This window comes from Gallus gallus, chromosome 27 (genome assembly GCF_016699485.2).
Source record: "Gallus gallus isolate bGalGal1 chromosome 27, bGalGal1.mat.broiler.GRCg7b, whole genome shotgun sequence".
Lineage (NCBI taxonomy): Eukaryota > Metazoa > Chordata > Aves > Galliformes > Phasianidae > Gallus > Gallus gallus.
This window is the reverse complement of record NC_052558.1, coordinates 4,142,919-4,166,180: the sequence shown is the minus strand read 5'-3', so window position 1 is coordinate 4,166,180 and position 23,262 is coordinate 4,142,919. Positions and strand designations below refer to the sequence as shown.

Below are 23,262 nucleotides of genomic sequence, written 5' to 3'. Positions count from 1 at the left end.
GAACATTGGTGGTCAGTGCTTCCTCCACCACAACAGCCAGAGGAGCTCAGAGGAACGCCGGGTCCTGGGATGCCCCATAGGAACCCTCCAGGAGCCGCCCCGGCCCCCGGCAGAATCCCCACAGCGGCTCTATTTGCCATCTGTTTTAATCATCTCTTTCCTTTTCAACTTCAATTCTTCCAATACCTTGGAATTCCAATGAAGGCCTGTTGGTAAGGGAGGTGTTCTCTTCGGCTCTTGAACGTAAAAACCAAAACAAAAGGGGGAGGGGGTGAATAACAAACCAACCAATACCAAAACACAGTTCCCACTGCAACTCCATGGCAGGAGAGAAACTCAAAGAGACCCTTCACAATGCCAGCATCCTACAGCTGCTGAGCAGAGCCCTGGGGGGGGTGGGGGGGGATGGACACACACAGCTCCGGGCACCACGGCCCCACTGTGCAGCCCAAGCTGGCAGTCCCTGCATCATCAGCTTCGTTTCGATTCCTTATTCTATTTCTTATTTTTTTCTTTCTTTCTTTCTTCTTTTTCGAGGGGATTAAGAAACAAAAATGTGTTGCTTTGGGAAGCAGGCCGTCCCCCGGCCCTACCTGAACCCTGCCCCGCTCCTCCCTGCGCGACGCACCGCTGCCCCCGCTCGCCTCGTTGCTTTATTTCCTCCTTCCCCCGCGGCGGGTTTGTTCCATTCATCCCATCTCACACAGCTCCCCCACCATCTGCTGGCTCAGGGCGTGAAGCTCAGCGCCGTTTTATTGTCGCTAACCAAGCACAGAGGTCTGGCCGGGCGCGCTGCAGAGAGGCGTCGGGCGCCGGGCGAGCGAGGGGTGCAACAGAGAGCTTTGCAGCAGCTGAGCGCGGCCGAGAGCCGGCCAACATCACGTCGCTACGGTCAGAAGCGAGGGAGGGAGGTGACGGCGGAGGATGAGCATCAGTAAGGAACCCCCCGGCCCCGGCCCCCACGTGAGGGCACCCGGCCCGGCCCGCGGTACGCCTTCCCGTAGGGCGCAGCCTGGGCCGGGGCCCCCCAGCCGTGCCCGGTTCCTGCCCCACTGGAAGCGGCCGTCCCCGCGCCCAGCTCGTTGTAGGTTTGGATTTTGGCCTCCGGGTGTACCAGCGTGTTGTTGCTCCCCTCGGTTTTGCTGAAGGATTGCCCGACCGAGTGCAGCGCCACGGGGACTCTGGTGAAGCGGAGGTCCTGGTCCCCTGGGAACTGGACAGAGCCCATGCCCTGGTAATTGCTCGCCTCCCCGAGGTGGCTCACGGAGCCCAAAAAGGTCCTGCTTTTCCCCAGAGTCTGGGCAGAGGGTTCCAGCAGCGTCTGGCCAGAGTTCAGCTCCTCGGCCCCGAATCCCCCATCAGAGCCCTCGGTGCTGTAAGTCCTGGACGAGTGGGACCTGCCGTAGTCAGCAGAGCGGGCGGGTTGGTGCTCGGCGTGGCTCAGCGACTCCTCTTGCTGGGAAAAGAGCTGCAGCAGAGCTGCTGTCACGGCCGGGTTCAGCTCCGGGGCTGCGCTGGAGAGGTCCGCTTCGGAGAGAGGCGGCGGCGGCGGTCCGGGGGGCTCAGGGGGCCTCTTCTCTGGTGGGAGAACGCGAGGAGGACATGCTGTGGAAGGGTTACTCCTTTTAAACAACATCTTAACAAGCACGCGAGCAGATATCAATACATTTCTACCAAGTAAAACGAAAAGCCCTGCCGAGACCATCCGCTCTCCAGGAAGCGCTGGAAAAAGAGGCGGAGAGTTCTAAAAGCTGCCATTCGCTGTGAGATCACTGCTCACGTTCATTAGTGCTCCCCCCCGCACTCACCCCAGTCCCCCACACTCCCAAGTGCTCAGCAACAGCTGTCCTAAACACATGGGCACCCGCAGAGGGAATTCCTGCTCCTGGATCAAAGGCTAACAGGGAGGCAGCCAGATGCAGAGCTGCGCGGAGCAGCGTTCCTGGAAAGCAGAGGGACCCCGGCGCTGTGCTGCCTGGCACCGACCACGTGCCACCGTGTGCCCTGCGGGAGGGTGGAAGGCAAGAAGCAGCCCCGACCCCCAGCGCCAGCTGCTGTCTGCAGCCCTGCTGAGCTCCCAGCCACGATGCGCCCCCTCTCTGCTCGTGGGGACTTTGCTGCTTTCGTGGCCTTGTTAAGTACAGCCCGAAAATCTCAACCCGCAACAATCTGCAGCATCCCGACTGCCCTGCGACACGCGGATCAGCCCCCCCGCTTCACCCTCCCCAAAGCAGACCTGAAGCAACGTGAACTCCTATTTCTAGAGGATCCCTCCTATCAGAACACGAGCACCCCTCGCAGGGCATCCCCACCAGCTCACAAAGCAGTTCGGCTACGGTGCAAAAAGCTGAGAGCAGAGCTGGGGCGTCCCCCTTCTCAGGCAGTGCCACGGCCAGGGGTGACACTGCGCACAGGAGGCGACACCTCGTGCACCAACCACGCTCACAAAACCAGCCCTGACCCACAGAGCAACACCACTGCACTGGTTTGGTCTCACCCACCACTAAAGGCATCGGCCACGGGGCAATAAGGTCATTACTGGCGATGACGTGAGAGGCCACCAACACCTTGTTCGAATCAGATCCTCAAATCATGTGCAAAAGTGGTTATTAAAAAGGTCAAACTTTATTGTGAAAACCAGTAGTCTTCCAGGACCACCCCTCCACCCGTATCCATCAGTCCACTTTAAAACTAGATTGTATTTAAATCCAGAAAACAATCTTCAGGTAATTGTAAAGCTAAGCTGATCTGGGGACAGCGCAGCATTTAAAATAATTATAAACAAAGAACAACGTTATTTCATTGAGTCTGCTCTACAATAACCTAATTATATTCCAGTACTAGGGCAAAAAAAAAAAAAAGGAAAAAAAAAGCACAATCACAACTGGCTTGTGGTGGGCGGGTGTGTTGAAGGCACGAGAACACAGCACGTTCAGCTACATTGCAGAGGAGTTGTGTATCGGGCCAAAAGAGGCTCCCTGGAGAGTCTGAGACATACTCAGGAGGCGCTTCTACAATTTGGTGAGGTCGTCACAGGATGTTGCTAATAATTCAAAAAATCAACAAGAAAAAAAAAAGACATGGAGACATTTACACTCACCTCTGGCAATGGAATCCACGAGCTCGCTGCTCCTTTTGGGCAGGTCTTTAAGCATGCCTCTAACTTGCTCGACAACAACCAGCTGCCTCAGCTTCCAAAGCTGCACAACTTCAGCACTCACACCTATCAACCCTATGCACACTGAACCTGGGTAGCTGTGCACCCAACTGCCACCATCCCTCCCTCGCAGGGCTCTCCAGTATTTTGCTTCTCATGTTCTTTACTAGCTTTCTGTTTTTCCCCTTGATTGAGCAGGAAGGTACTGGTGGAAAAACATACTTGGGACAAGCAAGACAGGGAAATCTGCATAACTGCACTGTGCAAGAAGCCCTCCTGGGTGTGTAAGCCCTGAGCACATCCTAACACCCAGCACTTTCTTCCTCCCATCCTCACCCCGTGCCCCGCCTCACCAGCCTCCCCAACACAGCTCTCAGATGTCTCAGCTCCTCCTGGTCACAGCTGAACCACAGGCACTCGTATGGCAGCTTGACTTTTTCAACCAGGTGAATGGCATTTGAGATGCACAAGCAGTGCTCACGGTTATTTACCTGTGCTTTCCTCCTGATGCATTGTAGGGGTTTTTCTCAGCCCCCGCTGCTCGCTGCTCTTCTCCCCGTTGCTCTCCTCCAGGGTTAGGACAGGCTCCTGGCTCTTCATCAGCTGACTGAGCAGAACGGCCAGCACGTTCTGCATGTCTCCCTGAGCACCGGCTGCTTCTGGAGTCACCTGCTCCTCCGGTGGCTGGGCCTCCGTGGGTGGCTCTTCTATGGCTTCCTCTGCTGCTGCTGCTGCCTGAGACTCCTGCTGCTGAGTTGTGGCTTCTGTCAGAGCGTTGATGGACTGGTTGAGAGCCTCCAGCTGTTGCTGCATCTCTGGGTTAGAGTGTACATTTAACAGCTGGGCCATCTGTGGGACGCTCAGATCAGTCTGGCTCTGCAGCAAGTTCAGTAAAACAGCTAGTTCACTCTGATTCAGCTGCTGGGTGATTTCTCCAAGGCCTGCTGGAAACATAAGAAACATCACAGAAAGGTCAGAGAACGCTGCATCTGACCAGTTTGTAATCATGACACTGCACACACCAGCAAACCCCTCTTCTTCGTGGGCCTGGGGAAGGCACACAGGCTGCAGAAGGATTCCAAGACAGCTCGCTCAGCTTTCCACCATCAGCTTGCCCCCTCCAGCCTGTGATCAGATCTGAACAGCACTGCAGCAGCACCCCGTGGTACTGCTCACACACTGCACTCACCCAAGGCTACAGTTCAGTACTGCTCTGCTAGCAGCAGAGGGAAGCTTTGTCACTGCCCCCCCAGTCTGTCACCAACAGAACCACACACAGCTGCTTGTTCAGATCGGCACAGCTGAACCAAACCTTCCCCTAACGGAGGGCATCCCAAGGATCACACTGCTGAGCAGCTACACCAGTCAGGGCAGCAGGCTCAGAGATGTGACTGAGAGCCCTGAGCTCATCTCACAGTACTCAGAGCAGCACTCCTTCCTGCGCTAGAAACCATGTTCCCAGGACAGAGCCCCTTTGGGATGGAAGAAGGGTATGTTCCAGTCGTGCAGCAAGAAAAAAAATAGGTCATGCAGAAAGCAATTCCTCTCTGAAAGCTGGCCTGGGATCAGAAGGCTCTGTCCTGACCTTCAAGCAGCCAGGTCAGCCTAAAACACAATCTTTACATGGTGTCATCTCCCCTCTGCATCATGCTGGACCAGAGCCTCCCGGGTGACAAGGATGACCCTTCACATTGACCTTGCAAGTCAGACTCCGTAGCAAGCAAGGTGCACAGCTTTGGTTTTAGAAGCTTCAAATTAAGCCCCCCTTACTGGTAGGCAACAAATACTATTCCTCTGACTGTCTGTTAATCCAACCAGAGCCTTTTGTCCATCTGCCATGTTTCACTGAACACATGGGTTGCGCATTCCCTGGAGCAAGAACTGTCTTCTTTGCTACTCGTCTGTAGAACATTTGACACAAAGGAATCTTCAGCCCTATCTGGTATTGTGCAAGGCTTCTAGAGAACAATCAGCACAGTCTGGAGAGCTTTGGATATCTCCACATTCCCAAGAATCAAAATACCTCCCCTCCAACTATTTTTGGGACAAAAGAATGTTGAATGTGGTTTTGGCAGCAGTGCACAAGCAAGTCCTTAGGACCAACTGATCTCTTCAGTAAGGAGCAATGTTCAGTAACATCCATTTTTGCCCATCAGTCACTAGTCTTTTCTCCTCATCTTAGTATATTTGATCAATAGGATCAAATTTCAGCTCATTTACACATTGTTTAGATGGCTGCTCCCACCAGCCTGTTATCTATTACCTCACTGGTCAAAGAGATTCAGGGATTCCTTGAATTATTCTCTAAGAAAGCATGCATGTGAACCAATAACAACTTCAGACAGAGTGCTCTGCAGCCAACAAAAAAAGTCAGAACAGAAAGATTCTGGAGTGCCCTTCCTGTAGAAGTAGAGGTCAAAGAATCAGACTGCCTTGAAAAAGAGGTCTGAGCATCCCACACCCACTACAAACTGGAGACAGCACGAAGGTAACATCAAGAGGAGCCTTTTGCAGGCCAGACAAGGCACTGACCTACTGCATCTCCAGCACCAGCCTCTGTTTTGAGCTGGGCAGGCTGTGGGTGCACAGGACTGCTGTTGTTTTTGACAGTGTCTGTGCTTGTAACAGAGGTAGTTTCTTTCCGAGAAACTTTTGATAACGGTGGCTCCTCCACTGCAATCCCACTCTGCCGCTGCCGTCGTCGTTTCTTGCTCCACAGCTCGTGGCAATCCTGCCAGTGGGGAAGGCTGAAAGAGAACAAGACTTAGCAGGTAAAAAACACAGCACCAAAAAGAGATTTGAAGACAACTGGAAATTATTAGTGCTGTATGAGAAGTGCATGCCAGGGAAGGCAGCCCAATTGCACGTGAATCATGTAATCTGCACGGGAGTCTCGCTCCTGAATGGACTGGGTTTGCTACCATGCACCTCCTCCCACCCCCAAGCAAACACACACTCAGCTTTGAGAGTGTGGTGGCTTGAAGAAAGCAGCTGCCTTTAATAACCCTGAAGGAAATGGGAATCTCAAAAGCTACTGCTATACTTGCATGCAAATAAGCTAGAGAAGAGCTTTATAGCCTGACTGAGGTGGGAGAGAAGAGCTGCCAGTAGTGGCTCTTGAGCAGTGTTGCACTCTTCTAGCCAATTAACAAGCAGCATCATCAACAAGGCTGGCCCATCCTCCATTGCACAGAGGACAGGGATTTGCTGCATGCTGTTCCCATATCTCCCAACAGTTTTGGAGCATCTTACAAGCATTAAGCTGAGCTTTATAAAACCAGGCAAAACAACAACAACAACAAAAAACCCAAACAACAGCACAAGAGCAATTTGCTGAGCCATCTGACCAATCCAGGGGCTGAGTCAAGAATCAAATCCAGAAATCATAACTTAATTCCAACCAAGAAGGCAAGACCAAGCCAGTGGCTCCTTCCTGAAGTTCATTAGCAGAGCCCACCACAGTGAAGGACGCCAGCTGGAACTTACTCTGGAGGTGCCATTTTGCTGAGGTCAACATCCTTAAGGAAGTCACTCTGCAGGGCCTGCTCTGCTGTGCAGCGCTTGCCAGGGTCCAGCGTCAGCATGTGGTCCAGCAGGTCGAGAGCAGATGAAGGAATGCTGTGTAGAGAGTGGAAAATATGGCTGAGCTAAGGGGTTGTTCTGAACAGAGCAGTAACAGGCTTTCAGAGAGCCACCTCATGCTCAAGAGCAATAAATTTGGACTGCACAAATATCTAAGTGATGCACAGCCCGAAGACATCATCAGAACAAGCAACAGACATGCACTATTTTTAGTCTAATTTTTCCTCATTTATAAAGAGCAACTTTGCTACGAATCCCACAAGATAATCACACAATTATACTCTCCCCCCAGAGAGCACATCTCTGAAGTGAGACAGCCTCAGCACCGTGAGAATGCCATACTGTCAAGTGTGCTCTCCAGGTGCAGACTGACAAGGCCAGACCCCCACTAGGAGCATCCCATGTGTGCAGAGCCAGGGAATCCCTCCAGAAGGCACCTCAGGCAGATGAGACAGTTAATGCACAGTGAGTCCACTCCAGCCTTCCACAAATGGAAAGAACCCCTCATGGTGAGGGCTGCCTGAGGGCAGAAGGTAAGGATGGGAAGCATTGCTTCGTTCTGCCAGGCAGACTAGAGCCAAAGGCCAGATCTGTCACACAGTGTAGCAGAAGGCCATAACCCCCACACAGCTGCTCCTCCTCTCTACTATGGAAACTCACAAGGAGAACTCCTCACGCAGGCGCCTTCGGTATTGCTTCTTCGGTTTCATAGTGTTGAAGTAGGGCAACTTGATGACATCGGGCCACACTGCTGGACAGGGGCTCCCACAGAGCCGGCTGAGAACCAGAAAAGCAGAGTTCGATCAGCAGGTGAAACAGTGAGAAGAGTCACTGGCTCAAGTGAAGACATTTCCTTTCAAAGCAACTTGGAGCACCAATAGCCTAGGTCTGGGCACACTCACAGTTAAGGATTAGATAAGCCTTAAGTTAAAAAGGAAGAGGAAAAAAGCTCACCTGAGCTTATAAGCTATCCATCAAACTGAATTTTCAGTGTGAGATGTAATTTAGGGTCATGATTTCCACACTCAACTGCTACAGATTTTACTGGAGGTGCATGCATTAGCAGCCACACACTTGGTTGACAGGCACAGACACCTAGATGCCCAACTATTCATGTGTGCAGTTACAGTCATTTACTGGTCCTATTTTGCAGGCAGATTAGAGAAAGAGGGCTTTTATAATACAGCAACTATGTGCATGAGCAGTTACTGCAGTACCTCTTTCTCATAGGCATGCATGTGCAATGCTTTACCTGATTAATTCAAGCTGAGCCAGTTCCAGATTGGCTTGAAAAATAGGCTTCTTTGTAAACAGTTCCCCGAGGATACAGCTGGAAAGAGGAAAAGCAAGAGGTCACGACAGAAAACCCTTGGGATGATCGTTTGAACACTGCAGCATTTCTGTTCGGAAGCAGATCTGCCCAAGGAGAGTTATTTGCATCAGGGCTTGTAGTTGAGAACTGACAAACTAACCTATGTGTACAGTCACCAGTTCTACGCAGCTGGGAAATAACACCAGTCTGGTTAACGTGTCACAGGCTTCACACTTTAACTCTTTGCAGGGAAAGTAGGATGTGTTAATACCACGGTAAGAAAAACAGGCAGGCATCTCATTTTCTTCCAGATTCAGCCCACTTATCTTTCCAACTTCACTGTCAAAATTTGGGGGATATTTGCTGGCCCAAATATCCTCAGCTGTCAGCAGTACGCTGCTGGTCATTGCCAAGCACAGCATACAGCCTTGCACACACACATTTGTGCAGCTGTAAGGGAAAGAGAATGAGACAGGGGACGGCTCTGACTCAGCCAGTCCTTACCATCTACCCTCAGGCCTTCTGAAGGAATGACAAGCAGTGCCAAAGATAGCTGCAGACTGATACAGACACCTGTCTGCTGGAGCTGGGCTAACCCCACTCATTTGGCACAGGACACTGAATAGCAACTGGACTTCACAGCCAAAATTTCCAGCAGTAATTGGGAGGGCCTGACTTTCACATCTTTGTTGTTTGTGTACTAAGCCCTAGCAGAGGTTTGTCACCCTTCCTGACCTCAATGGCACGTTAGCAGCAAAGGTCAGCTGGTTCTGTTTTTAAAGAGGAAGAATAGGTTACTTTTATCTTCCCTTTTATACTGATTCCCATGACAATACAAAGAATAGTCTTATTCCAGGAGCTTTCACTAGTAGGTTTAGCTTTAGCTAGGTGACAGCCACTGCTGACTTATAGCATGGGAATACCCTTAAAATGTTCAGTTGGAGCAGATACAGCTTCAGAGACCAGCACAAGTCAAAAGCTACCTCCCCTTGCAACCACTGTGTCCATGAGGTTCCCAGCCCTGCCATGACAGAAGATGGAAGCCAGGCACTTACCCACAGCTCCACACATCTATGGCTGGCGTGTAACGCTCCTCACCTAGCAGCAATTCTGGAGGTCGATACCATAATGTAATGACTTTATTTGTGTATGGACGGCTGGAAGGGAACATCCAAATGTGAATTGGCATCAAGAACCACGAAACCCCCGCAAAGAGCAATCATTAATCCCTCCACTCCCCATGCCTCACCTCTCCTCCGAGCTGTAGAGTCGGGCAAGTCCAAAATCTGCAAGTTTGATTTGCCCACTGAAAGACAAAAACAGTCACTGGTTTGAACTGCAGCTGGGCTCACATTCTGCAGGCAGTAAAAGGTAAGGCAATCCCTCAGTACAACAGAAAGGCCTGAATGAGCAGCAGTGACTTTTGGCTACATCAGATCCTATGTAGTGCTTCAAAGGAACGAAATGTGATACTTCAGTCTCATCTCCACCACAGTCATCCCAATAGACCAACGTCCCAGAGAAACTTTTTCAGGAGGATAACCAGATGTGTGGATGCAATTATATGCAGTATTATTCTCACAAGCTTCTCTTAGGGTTATCCAGATAGCATCTTGATAATTAACAGGAATTAATAATTGTAAAGCACTCTGTGATGGACCACGTTACTAACAAACACTGCTATCTAAGCAAGAGAGAACTCACGGAGATCTGCTGCTTTCAACCTTAACTCTCAGTGGTTTCCCTGCATACGAGCACTTCCAATAAACAGTATTTTTGCCAAAATGCCATGGAGACGAAGGGCACAAAGAGACCCATTTAATTTAAGCTAACACAAAAGCTAGCAGAGTCTCATGTGGACAGACTGCTACCACCAGCAAGTTCCACAGAAGGCAGTTAGGGCCTTAGTACCCTTAAGTGGGTACTTCCAGATGAACCCAGGGGCAGCACAGGGGAGAGAGCCAGGAGAGAACTCCACCCCTGCCCCTTACCTGTTGTTCAATAAGATGTTGGAGCACTTAATATCCCGATGAAGGAAATTCTTTTTGTGACAGTAATCCAGACCTTCCATTAACTGTTTCATGAAAGACTTGATATGGTCCTCTGAGAAATGTACCAAGCCAGATTCTAGCAGCCCCATTAGGTCGTGGTCCATGTACTCAAATACAAGGTAAAAGGCACCTGGAATAATTCAGAAAGAAATAATTAAGATGAGAAAGGAGAGATCAAGGAAAAAGAGCAATGAAAGCACATTCAGTTTGTTGAAGCATTTTTGTGTGTGCTGTTCAGTGTGTTCTGTTTATGTGTATTTTCTTAACGCACATAGGGTTTACAATGCATCTTATATGTGCTTTTTATTGCAACTGCTTCTCTGACTCTACAGGAAGAAACGCAGTGCGCCCTTTTAAACCGGCATCTACCTCTGGTGGTAAAAACTCCTATTAACCAGAATCTATCCTTTGCTGTGAGGTCAAATCCAGAGCTGGAACCACACATCAAGGAGGAACACAACAACAAATCGACACACACAGAAGGATTTTCAGTTTTACACTCACAAACAAATGAAGTTGCATCACCTTTTCGGGTAATTAAAACCACACCCTGCAGCAAATACCTTTGTCCTTTTTGAAATCCAGTGCATCTTGTTTGTCCGTGACGATTTCCTTCATGTTCACAACACTGCGGTGGATCAGCTGCCGGAGGATTTTGATCTCACGGATGGCTGTGATGGGGAAGCCCTCCTTCTCATTGTCCAGTCGCACCTTCTTGAGAGCCACCAATTCACCTGCCAGGACAAACCATTGTCAGAGCTTCTGCATACATCACTGCCAGCAACTCCAAGCGTTCCCAGCAGGTAGTAACCATGGACACAGTCAACATCCACTAAGAAACAAAAGAGCTGCTTCAGTTACCACTCAGCTATTTTGTGTTAACACCACTCTGACTGAAGTCACCACGCCAGGAACTCGAGACAGATGACAGCGGAGCTTCTCCTAGTTTGCTTCAGCTGAAAATATCAGACAGGTGAACTGAAATTACCCCAGACACAGCTCCTGCCCTTTTTACAAGCTCTGCTACAATAATACTCAACAAGAGCACGTTTAAACAGCAGGGCCTCAGTTGGCACCTGCGGCTGCAGCCAAGCTGTGCACACCGGGGACACAGCTTCACAAGCACAGAGGGCAGCTGGATGCTCAGTTAACAGCATGTCAGAGCCTCTATTCTTTTACCCCTTTTGAAAACACACTACGTACATATCCATTCCAGCACTGGAGCCGCTTCAAGTTCTACAGGCATTCATCATTCCCTGGCACCACCACCACCACCACTGGAGTGTTCTGTGCACACCCACGGTAACGAAGCCTTGGAGAAGTGGGGTCAACCTGAAGCCACGTGGCACCTTTACCTGTGTCCTTGTCCTTGGCTTTGTACACCTGCCCATACGTCCCTTCTCCAATAATCCCAATGATATCAAACTTGTCCACACAGCGCTTCCCCCAGTCGCTTTCTGTCTGTCTCCTTTCCCCATACCGAGGACAACAGATTCTGAAAGAAGCCAGAGGGGACTGTTAGACACCCATCCAACAGGCTGTTACACACCCGCGTGCTCCACCTCACCCACAACCCCTCACACTCCCCCATCTGATGGTTTTAGGCAGCATCCTAAAAAACAAATGCAGAGTTTGCCCTCATACCCATGCAGGAACTGCATAGATTTCTACCAAGACCTCATTATGTGCTTTAATTCTATTATTCTGAGTAAGAATATTCCGTATTCTTCTACTGTGAATAACCTCCTCCTAGAAGGACCAAGAGCTTTATGCAGGGATACTCATCAGGAAGTTTCTTTGGTGTAGAGGCTACAGTTGGATCAAAAGACTGAGACAGCTTCCAGGGTAGATGTGGCTGAGTATCAGAACATGACACACTCCAACTGTCTCTACCATTGGAGGGATCAGGGGGAGGGACAACAGTCCGCCACAGCTTCAATACACAGCCTGAACTGCCACCTCCATTTGGTGCATGAAATACACCATCCCTTCTTACCAGATAGGCGTGCTGCTCATTCTAAAATAGATGGCAAGTAGCCCTCAGCTGTGAGTGGGCCAAATACAAAAAAAATCCACCCTCAAGAAATAAGATGACGTACAAAAACAGGACTATGAACTTCATGGAGACAGCAGCCCCCAGTCTGAGGACAGAAGAACTGCAATAAAATGGAACTAAGTCTGGCCGAAGATTTATAAGTGCACTTTAAGTGTTCTTTCCATCCAACAAACAGTGGGGAGAGCTGGCAAAGCGGCTGCCAGATTCAATTTCCGAAGTGACTGCGCTTTCAAGAGCACCATCTCCACACAGAGCATAGGACATGCAGTCAGCTCTTCTGGAGCTATAGCGTGGACCACAGCACTACCTTAAAGCTTTAGAAACCTAGACTGACAGCAGCATGAAGAAACAGAAAAGCCAACAACTTAGAAAAGCTGAAGAAAAAAAAGTCAGCCTTACTTTGGTCTCTTTTTGAAGGGTTGCTGAGGTGGTGTGGCTGCCTTTGGTTCCGGGGAGTCAGGAGGAGATGGATCCCCTCCAGGGAGCTCTGGAGGGAGCGGGAGGTCCGTGAGTAAGTGTCGTGGTCTCTGCTCTCTATCTTTCTTCACAGGTTTTGGAGGAAGAATCTCTTTTGGACTAAACTCCGAAAAGTCGATACAATACAGAAATCAGACTTCAGAGGTAACAAGCAGACAAAATCCTACGGTAGGACAAAAGCTCTCTATTTGAGAGCGTAAACTTAGGAAAACTAGCATAGCAAAGTGTAAAATTAGAAAACAGTCTGATATTTTACAATAATCAGTCAGGAAAGTGTTACATTGGAATGCACCATCTTCAAACGGAACACACTGCGCTCTGCAAACAGCACAACCAACCGTAACTAAACCTCTCTGAAAGTCACTTAACTTCTTAGCAAGGACTGAAACAGAACTCTACCTTGTGCATATTACCGAGAGATCAGAATTTAGGTTTTTTTAAATTAAATAATGGATGGCATCAGAAGCTCAGTTTAGACTGGCAGAAGTCAACAGCAGAGCCTAATTTCTCTCTCATGCTTGCTTGCAGCAGGAAGAATTCCTAGGTCTGAGCAGTCAGGAATTCTCCTATATGTAAATCCCAGCACAGAAAAAATAAAGCAATATAGACAATTCCAGGGCTTGTTTTCTGGGCAGCCAGCAGGAGGTTCGCTGTGTGTCAGCATCAGCATCTAACACTCATCAGCACTGAGATCTCCACATAAATAAGATCTGGAAGCAGGTCGTTCTTCTGATTTTCCTAGCAGAAACTGCCAAATTTACCTGAAAATCTCTTGTGGAATACAGTTAAGATGCAAGCAAGACAAAGCAAAATACTGTCCAGACACTGAGCTCTGACATCTGAGAAAGAATGGGGAGTAATCTTATCCTGCTGCTGCAGAAGTCACCCGCTCAGCTGCAGAGCTCAACAAGGCACACTCACACCTCTGGAGGAAAACCTTCACTGTGAGTGCTGCTATGGGCAGCACACGCCCTGGAAGCAGCAGGAGAGCTGTAGGCCCTGACCCTCAGTCCCCACTGCCTGGGAGCCTCAGCATGTGGGATGGCATTGATGGGGCACTGCACTGAAGCACAGCAAGCCTGAGAAGTTCCTTCAGAGCAGCCCTGGAAGTCAGGAACTGTGTTCAAACAGAGCTTTCTTCACTGACTTCATATACGTATTTGAAGCACTGATCTGATGCCCAGTTCTTAACAGACCATAAGCTCACAGTAACAAGCAAGCAGCTACCTGGCTTTCCGTTTAATCCACTTCTACTTGGCACGTGATTTGCTTCTGATACTATATAAATATCTTATAGCATATGCTATGCTTGAGCCCTTTGACCCTGACAGGAAAGAAAAGCTGCAGTCTTTTCCCAATGCACATCAAATAGGGATTTATTCAAAGGACTTCCCTGGGAAGGGCAAGATGTGCTGGTGGGGCTGTGGCTCCGACCCCCACACCTCCCAGGGTTCCCTCCTCTCCCTCTGACCAACAGCCAGCACATCCTCATGCACACACTGCTATCTTTTAGCACTTTACAGCCACTTCGTTATCTGCTAGTAGCGCTATTAGCTGGTCACTATAGCTTTAATTACAGCCAGAACATTTGGACTTCTCACCAGGATTTCTTTCAAGTGAGGAAGCCAAACAGACACTTCCGAGCTGCCCAAGCATAAGGATGATAAACATGAATGCCAACTACCTGACACAGACACATTGACACTATCTCCTGTCTTCCATGCTCCAGAACACCAAGAATGCAATCAGGCTGTATCTTTAACTATGTTAGCACTGTGAAGGCAGCCAGGTGTTCCCAAGAAACCTATGCAAGAAAATGGATTTTTTCAGTGCAACATCAAACAAGCATGTCTGACGTTGATACCACTTGGTTCTCAATGGGGCTGCTTCCTCCTGCTGCCATACTTCCTGTAAGTGGGAGCAACCCATGGCACGCCTCAGCTGCTGGGGAGCCCCACACTGCACAGGCAGATCATTCCTGGGAGCGTGGCAAGCATCAGGAAAGGGTCCAAGAGGCTCTAAGTGAGGGTGGTGTGCTTGTACTCAGACACTTCAGATCCTACACTCTGCATGGCCTAGTGTTTTCCCAGGCTGAGCATGTAAAAATGTCTATTTGTAAGACGACCTGTTCATAAGTACAAAGTCAGTGATTAAGAGTGAGTTCTGTAACTGCCAGTGCTACACTGAAGCTACCACTCAGCAGATAATGTGGGAATTCCCATCCTTTCGTGGGGGAAAGGTCACTGCATCCACTCACTGTGTTTAACAGCCAGTGGTACATCATCAATTAAAAAAGCAGAGCGAGTTTCTTCAGACAAGTTCATATGAGAAGCTATAGCCAGCCAAAATCCAGAGCAGCAAGATATACAATTACAGGACAGGATCAAGTCTGCACGTTCTGATTAGAAGTGATAGGAGAAAGGGTTTCCTTCCACTTCAAGCTTACACTGCAACGCCACTACACATGCAGGATGCAGTAGAGATAGAGGGCACACTGTGTGTAAGAGAGGGACAGGCATCAGTTACAGCTGCAAACATTACAGCCACAATTTAATGTCTGCTCATCTCCTGAGCATATATAGACACTGAGCATATTTAGACAAAAAAAGTTGAAGCTGGTGCAGTTTTACTCCTCCATTTTCAAACAAACAACACCTACTTCTTAATGATTAATAAAATACTCATTGCTTAAGTAATCAAAACTTAAGCTGAACCAATGCCTTTTATTCTTTAACGTGTGGGCATGGCCTGCACACTCCATGAATTTGGACCAGAAATAACTCTAAACCATATCCCTGTGTTGGAATCGTTAAGGTCTTTTCTGTTACTTAGGTACAGGTTTGGGGCAAATTAAATAAAAAAGCATTCCGTGCAAATGGCTGCAACACAAAGGGGTCCTTAATTCGGGATCCTTCATTACTGTGATAAATAAAACCAAAGCAATGTGAATTTTTTGCCAGCTAGCATTAAGAGCAGCCAACCCTCCCTTCCTCAGTGAGAAAGCGTATAACTACCCACACAGGATGATGAAGTCTCCACAAAGAGCTGACAAGCCAAAGCCAGCAGTGGCCATGCAATAGGACAGTCTTCAAAGCACTCTGCAGGACAAGCCAGCAACCACCAAACCAACCACCAGAACCTGCCTGCTTGTGACCCTGTGCCTGTAAACACAGACAGGACCCTCTGCGTGACCTTACCTATCCAAGTCATCTTCCCCAACTAAAATAGGGGGGAGCGGAAGCGGAGGCAACGTTGAAGTTTTCAGGTGTGGGATAGCAGCCGTCACAGACGCTTGGGTTTTTGTAGCGACTTGGACAGAGGACTGGGAGTTCACCTGAGAGGATAAAGTAGACGTCCTTGGGTGGGAAGATGATGACAAGGACGTTGGGACTGAAGGAGGGACCTGAATGGGAGTCTGTTGGGATGGAGGCAAAGGCGGAACAGCAGGCGATGGAGGCAGAGGTGGCAGTGGTGGAGTCGGAGGCGGCGGTGTGGTGGTCGGCAGAGGTGGAGGAGGTGATTTTATGGAGGGCAGCGGGGGTGGAATCTCCTTCTCTGCTGCGTCTGTCTCCTTTGGAGATCGAAGGTCCTCTGTCACTGCTACAGGCTTCAAGTCTTTTGTTCCCAGCTGTTTCGAATCTCTAACTGGAACAGGATGTTTCCTTTCCGAGTTCTCCTCTGCCTTGGTTTTTGTTGTCTCCGCAGGTGCTTTAGTCTCTGCATTCGAACACAGTAAATTAACTAATTCTGTATCCGAAGATGATTTTTCAGATCTAACAGTTTTGATGACCTTTTTAGATTCCGTTCCAGACTCCTTAAGTTCAGCTAAGCTGTTCTCCTTTTTTGACAGGAAAACAGGGGAGCCCTTCACCTCCTTCCCATCCACCTTCGCAGCCGCTGCCGCCGCCGCCGCTCGTTCCTTTTTCTTCCTGCTGAGCTCTGCCCCCAGACTGGAGTTGAGGGGCAGCCTTGTGGGTGATATACTGGAATGGCGACTGCGTGAGCCAGACCTCTGCTTTTTGCTGTGAGATGATGAGTGCCTCGAATAGCCCGGGCTTCGGCTTCGGGACTTCACAGACTTCCTGCGAGCAGAAGAAGAGAAATGAAACAGAACATCTCTCAATCTCTGAGCTGCTCCTCAACGTCAGCAACTCTCTATGAAACACCACGGACCCATTGATGGTCAGCTCCGTTCAGCCAGGCTGTCACACCTACCAGGAGAGAATAAAGACAGCAGAACCAGGATGCTGAGCAGAGCAGTGTGAGCTCCAGGTCAGCACCCACCTACCATAGCACTGCCACAGCAGGAAGGCAAACGAGGGGAGGAGATGGGACAAGTCTCCAGGTAGAGATGAGATCACAGCTGCACGCACCAAACAGAAGACTTCAGTCGAGATTACGAGCTGGCAGTTTACAAATCTTTCATAGCAATTATGTACAGCTTCAGAGGAAACAACAGATAAAATATGGCTGCCCCCACGGGAACACAGCCTCAGGAAACGTCTCGCTTCAAGCTCATTCTTCCCCTGGTTCTTTTACCATCATCAGAACTTACATTTGCATATTGTGATTCAGGAAGGAAAAAAAACACACTAAAAAAAGACTTTTGATTCTGTTTGAGGTATGTTCAGAGGGTCTCGGTCTCCAACAGAGGGGCTCTACGTTGGTATATCTGCACAAAGAAAACTGCTGAAAACCTGTGCTGAGATAGCAGGAAGAAGCAGGGAACACCTCGCAGCGTTGGGGTACATGCAGTGTCATGGGGGCTGATGAAGGAACAACATTAAAACCACAACAGAACTGGAAACTCAGTTCCAGTGCATGCCCTCAGTTACCATAAGACAGGGCTGTCTATTCTGCTCAGGGAGGAACCAGAGGAGTTGTGTTAGTTGACAAGAAAGTGAGAGAACAGTTTCTCCTACAGTACTCACAGCATCTGATCAAAAACATGCTCAAAGGTGACTTCTGTTCCATGATTAATTATTGGGAGCACATCTAGCTTAGAAAATGCAGGAGCTATAAGCCCTCGCTGCCCTAACAGCAGGCATCTCACCCCCACCGTGAAGTACCAGCCCAAATCTCAAGTCACTGTGTTCAGAGAACAGCCCCTGTAGGCAGTCCTTGCTCTGCGGTGCTGCCTCAGGATCATGGCTTTTTCCAAGGTTTCTGCTTGATGAATTAACTGTCTCGGGGACAGCCTGCTGCCTGGATAGCAGTTCACCAGCAAAGTTGCCAGGAGCTGAAAATGCCACTACGTTTTCACTATGCCCAGAGACATCTGCAGGCTAAGGAAGACATCCCCAATGGATCCTGGAAGGATGTAGTTTACTACAACCACAAATAGTTTTGGGATTAGCATTCCCTGTTGCAGTTCTTTTGGATACACTATTTAATACTTTGGATACACCCACTGCCAGCACACAGCCCTCACTGCTCCCCCTGCAGCCTGCCCACCTCTCACTCTAACAGTCTCCACTTTACAGGCACCACTTGCCCTTCTTCTCTTCAGCTGTCCATAGTTACTACATACATACAGAAAACACACAAGCAGGTTTTGCTCACTAAGGAAACTTCCTGCCTTCTGTAAGGATGCTCCCAAGGCTCCACCTGCAGGCCCTCATAGCCCTGTGAAGCCATGGAGCCAATACCCACCATCAGGGATGGGCACACATGCAGATCTCCATCCAGATAGAAGTGCTCTGGAGTTAAAGAGCACTTTGCTGTCTCTTGAGCACTGGAAATCAGAGACAAGAAATTAACCACGATGACTGTGAATTAGCATAAAGTTGTCAATGATGATGAATCCTTTAGAAATCTGATATAATTAGAAAGTCAGAACAGGCTTTGGAGGAGGGCACACTGGAACCCCCCAGATCTCACTCTGCAAGAAAGACCACAGTTAGCAGCTGTCAGTGCTGAAGCACTGGGCAGGAGCGCCCACATCCACGTGTTTCCATATCCCTCGCTGTACAAACTCCCAGAACACCTGCAGACAGCACTGCTGCAAGCCACAGCAGAGGAGCTGAGGGCAGTGGTACCCAGGAAGTCAGACTGCACAGCTCAAGAAAGAAGCTCAATCAAAGGCTGTTATTCCCGCATGCCGAACAACCCTGAGCCACACAGAGGCCACTGCTGCACAGACCCATGCCTGCAGCATGTGTGCACATGGACACTTGGCTGCTATACTTAGCAAGAGCACAACCCACCTCCAGCAAGCTGAACGACTCTGGAATTTTTTCTTCTAGTTTCAGCTGCAACAAGAAGGAGGAAAGGCAAACCACATCTGTTATTTTCCCTACTGACCAAATCATCCCTATTTTCTCCTAAATTGAAAGCAAGTTGTTTTGCATAGCCATTTGAAATGCAAACATTCTGTATTCTCTCCAACCAGTACAGCACTTTGATTCAGTTTCCTAACACTGTAGATTGGACACGGAGATTAAAGAAAACACAGAATGCACTAAGACAAACTAAAACAACTCGTATTTTCAGCCAGCAGAAATAATGCAGTGCCCCAGAAAAGCTTGTGTTACCTCCTTTGAAGGACTTAAGCCACAGTCAGGTGTTCACTGCATGAGTGTGCCAGTTTGAGATGCTTCCCCTCCCAAACCACTCCTGTACCTCCACGGGGAGGGTGGTCAGCGCCGGCTGCTCAGAGCACTCAGCTGCCTCTATCCACTCTCATCTGCAGCAGCCAACCAAAGCCAACCTCAGAGGTGCTGGGAAGGGAGCTCAGCTGATCTCTGCCTCCAGGTGAGCTCCTGAGCAGCCTTGCAGGGGTGGCAGCAGGCAGCTGGGAGCACCTGTGACTTCTGGCATAGACATCTGACCATAAACTTACACCAACTGCTTCAGCACACAGGCTGCGAGCTCAATGAAGCAAAACCAACGTGTGAATTACAACTTATAATCTGCCTAACATATGGAAAACACGTTAAATTCCCTCTGTCCTTTTACTAGGATTCACTTCAGAAGACTATTTTCTGAAGGTGTGATACATCAGTTTTCATTCTGCTTCACAAGGATGCATCACACAGTGAGGTATCAGCTCAGGAAAGGGAGAAGAGCAGCAGGCTACCAACAAAAGACCCAAAGAACTCGATACAAGCCAAGCGTAAACAGTAAGCAACCTTTGGAATCTGTTTTGGTTGGGGGTTCCAAGCATTTCGTCATTGAATCAAAGATACCCTGGAAAAGTTTCTTGTATGAGTATGAGAGTACAGAGGAACAGCACAGAGTGCTTCAAAGTTGTTCCCATAATTAAGATCAGAAAAAGATAACAGCTTGATTTCTCAAGACAGATGCAAGCAGCCATTTACAGGAAGAGCAAGCTTCAGGTTGGGAAGGGCAACAGAACAACCTGGGGACAGAGCCTCTTATACAAACTTCACTTTCCAGCTGGGTTTCCTCCTGCATAGGACTGAGGGGGGGGACATTAAACAGATGCCACAACACACAATCATACCATGAAGTATACCTGCTGGTTTTACTCTTCCAAAAGCATTAGCAAAGAGCCTCCAAAAGCTGTGCCACCACAGCAGAAAGGACAGAGGGGAGGGAAAAGTGATGTTGAGGACTATCCCCCATTACCTCAGAGATGTAAGAGAGGACCAGGATAACTTCTGCTTCAAAAAATCATAGGAGAAGAGGTAGATTTTACTTAACAGCTTCCAGGAAGCTAAAAACAGTACAACTGTCACAGTGAGGACAAAGGCTATAATTCCACTGCCCCATGGACAACAAAATTCCTCAAGGGAAGAGCTTAAAGAGTAAAGGCTCAACTCAAGAAACCACAAGCCATTGAGACCCACTGCTCACAAGCACATCCTGGAGCAGCCTCCTCAGGCACAGCTCATATTTGGAGCAGAGGATGCAGCACAGTGCAGAGCAGCTCTATCGTTATTACATTCCAGGTCAAATCTTAATTGCCATGGAGCTACAACCAAAGCTCCGCAGCACCCATGGTGACAACAGGAAACTCACTTAACAGAATCCGAAGCTAGAAAGAAAAAACAACATTAGACCACGTATTTGTGTACGTAGCAGGAAGATTAATGAACATTTGACATAAAACAGAGTTAACACCGCCTTCAAATAATAGTTTCCTTCTGTAGCAAGACTACTGTCTAAAGAAAGACAAAATGCAGATGATTTCTACCTGCTTTTCCAGAACGTCCCAATTTCAGAAGGGAAAGTAGTAACTCTAGTACTGAGAAAAGAAAGTTTAGGCTGAAAAGATGGAGTTTACATGTGGTCATCTAATTCAGGGAGAGAGAAGAAAAAGTCAGTTCAGAAAGAGCAAAACACACAAAACACAGACAACCCTCCTGAAGAGCGTGATCAGATTTCCATACGCAGCAAACAGATAAGGGGCTCCAGCAGAGGTGAACACATTCCTCCCATTGAGCTGCACAGCAGTGAGGAGCATCCGGGCCCTGTGCTGCACAGAGCTCCCCCCCCTGCCAGGGGGCCACCTCCAGAGGTGAGCGTAACTCAATCCCCGGGGCTCGCTCTGTCCCTGGCCACTGCTGTGAGCCAACATGGATGCTGCTCAGTGCCAGCCAGGAGGTGTTTCCTCAAGTGTGAACACCACTCTGCAGGAAACAGCAACGAACCTGCCCAGAGCAACTGCACAGCGAGTGCCGTGCTGCCAAATCATGGCTCTGCTCCAGAGCAGGCCCAATCCAGATGCAGAGAGGGGTTAACACCCAGCCATCCCAAGGCATCCTCTCCCCCCACTCCCTCCCCCACTCCCGAGGATGAAGAAGTCACCGTGGAGAGCACACACCTGGCTATGGGGCTTCGGCTCATGGAGCGCTTGGCAGCAAAAGGGCTGCTGGAGCGCCTTCGGCCGTAGGGACTCGGTGAGCGCCCGCTGTATGATCCACTCCCCCTCTCGTAGCTCGAGGAGCGCCTCCTGTTGTAGGGGCTTATGGACCTCTGCCTCCGGCTGTAGGGACTGGGAGACCGTGTGTTGGACTGGTAGGCCACGGGTTCCTTGTAGGGTGGGCTGATGGACTGCCGGCGCGACGAACCGCCGGGGCTCTTCCTGTAGGGATCGTAGTTACTGGACGTATGCGAGCGGGGCGGGCTGAGGTCATACTCCTGGACATAGGAGGCTCCAGAAGGGCTGTCGTCCAATTTCGGGCTGTCCAACCATTTTCTGTGGGGACTTCTGGATTTCCGTTTCGGGCTGTCAATGGTTTTATAACTTTTGGGAGCATCCCTTTTCCGATGGCTTTTACTGCGCTCTTTGTGGCTGGACTTGAGCTCCCGATCCTTCCTGGACTTCTCTTTGTGCGCTTTGGCTGAGCGGGACTCCTTGTTGCTACTCTTTGAGGACAGCGCCTTCGGGTGCTCCTCGCTTTCAAGCAGTCTCTTGGAGGACCCCGATACCCTGTCCTTGGTAGACCCGGACCTGCTGGAGGCCTCCAGGCTCTTTTCCAACTTCCTCTCTTTCTCTGCCTGTTTGCTCTTCATCAGCTCACGGATGCGTTTGTGCTGGTGGTGCCGGTGCTTCTGTGTCCTTTCGCTCCTATCCGCTTTCCTCTCCTCGTTCTCCCTCCTGTCCAACTTGAGGGCCACATCATCCGAGAAGGTGTCCGAATCCGAACTGATGTCATCGTACTCCACCAGCGGTTTGATCACAGCTCCCAGAGGTGCCGCCGTCTCCTGGGCCGCCAGCGGTGACTCCTTGGAGTGCCGGGATTTGTGCCTCTTGTGCCTGGAAGCCACCCGGTGCCTCTCCTTGCTGTTGGAGCTGCCCGGCGCGTGCTGCGAGGACCCCCCGCCGCCCCCATCCTTCTTGCCCCCATGTCTCTCCGGGTTTGGCATTCCTCCTCCACTGTGCTCGGACAGGGGGAGGGGGGGGGCACTCCTCCGAAACCGCCGAACTTCAAACTCCCTCAGCGCCCTCTGTTCGCACCATTCACCGCCCCCCTGCCGCCGGCACCCCCTGCTGCATGGGGAGCGGGGCAGAGAGCGCGGGGCGGAAGGGAAGAACAGGGAGGGGGGGGGAGCGGAACCGGGAGGGGCAGGGAAGGGCACCGGGCCTCAGCGCTTCATCCGAGGGGCCCAGGCCCGGAGGGCAGCGCCGCCGCGGGGGGAGCCCCGGGAAGGCGGGACCTGGGCCCACGATCCCTCCCCTCCCGTCCTATCCTGTCCTGTCCCCTCCCGCCCTGTCCCCACCCTCAGCACCGGGCCCCACCGCGCGGCCCTTTGGCCCCGCCGCCCCGGCCCGGCCCGGCCCGGCCCCAGCGCCCCCCGCTCACTTCCCAAAGCGAAACGGCTCCGCGGCCAAGGGGGGCACCCGCCAAGTCTCGCGAGATAACGACTGCTTCTCGCGAGAGTCAACCTGAGCCCTCCCCCGCGAGATTTCAAGCGGTGAGAAGAGGAAAGGCCGAGGGAAGTGCGCGCGCGCGCGCTGTCGTCTCGCGAGAGCTGTGAGCGAACTTTACTCTGGCACGGGGAAAGGACAAAGCCCCGCCCCTTCCGTACAGACGGCTCTTTATCGAGGCACGCGCGCTCCTCCCCTCCGCGCCAATCGGCATTCGGAAGGTGGTTCGGAGCGGGGGGGCGGGGCGTTCTGTTCAGGCCCCGCCCTTCCCCGGACCCTTCCGTCACTTCA

At 50.3% G+C, this 23,262-nt stretch overlaps 1 protein-coding gene across 6 annotated transcripts; it reads right to left on the bottom strand.

The window, feature by feature from the left end:
• Positions 1–513: 513 nt before the first annotated feature.
• CDK12 (cyclin dependent kinase 12) lies at positions 514–22,966 on the bottom strand. Of its 6 annotated transcripts, none has more exons than XM_004948582.5 (14): positions 21,424–22,966; positions 15,833–16,717; positions 12,558–12,734; positions 11,458–11,597; positions 10,666–10,836; positions 10,043–10,232; positions 9,301–9,357; positions 9,107–9,208; positions 7,992–8,069; positions 7,400–7,516; positions 6,644–6,775; positions 5,690–5,904; positions 3,649–4,101; positions 514–1,605 (listed from the first exon to the last, which is right to left on the bottom strand). In XM_004948582.5, the coding sequence occupies exons 1-14, from the start codon at positions 22,467–22,469 to the stop codon at positions 932–934; spliced, it is 4,437 nt and encodes a 1,478-aa protein (XP_004948639.1). In that variant the 5' UTR covers positions 22,470–22,966; the 3' UTR covers positions 514–931. The 6 variants fall into 6 exon arrangements, with proteins under 6 accessions (XP_004948639.1, XP_004948640.1, XP_425866.3 ...); XM_004948583.5 differs by having other exon boundaries at positions 514–1,578; XM_425866.8 differs by having other exon boundaries at positions 3,649–4,098.
• Positions 22,967–23,262: the final 296 nt, after the last annotated feature.

What these genes read in the sequence shown, in the direction of transcription:
- CDK12 (XM_004948582.5), bottom strand. Translation starts at nt 22,469, where the DNA reads ATGCCAAACCCGGAGAGACATGGGGGCAAGAAGGATGGGGGCGGCGGG. An exon ending in GGATTTCAAAAAGGACAAAG is followed by an intron (nt 10,233 to 10,665) that starts GTATTTGCTGCA and finishes GAATTATTCCAG; the next exon opens with GTGCCTTTTACCTTGTATTT. An exon ending in CTGCGTGAGGAGTTCTCCTT is followed by an intron (nt 6,776 to 7,399) that starts GTGAGTTTCCAT and finishes CTCTCTACACAG; the next exon opens with CATTCCTTCATCTGCTCTCG.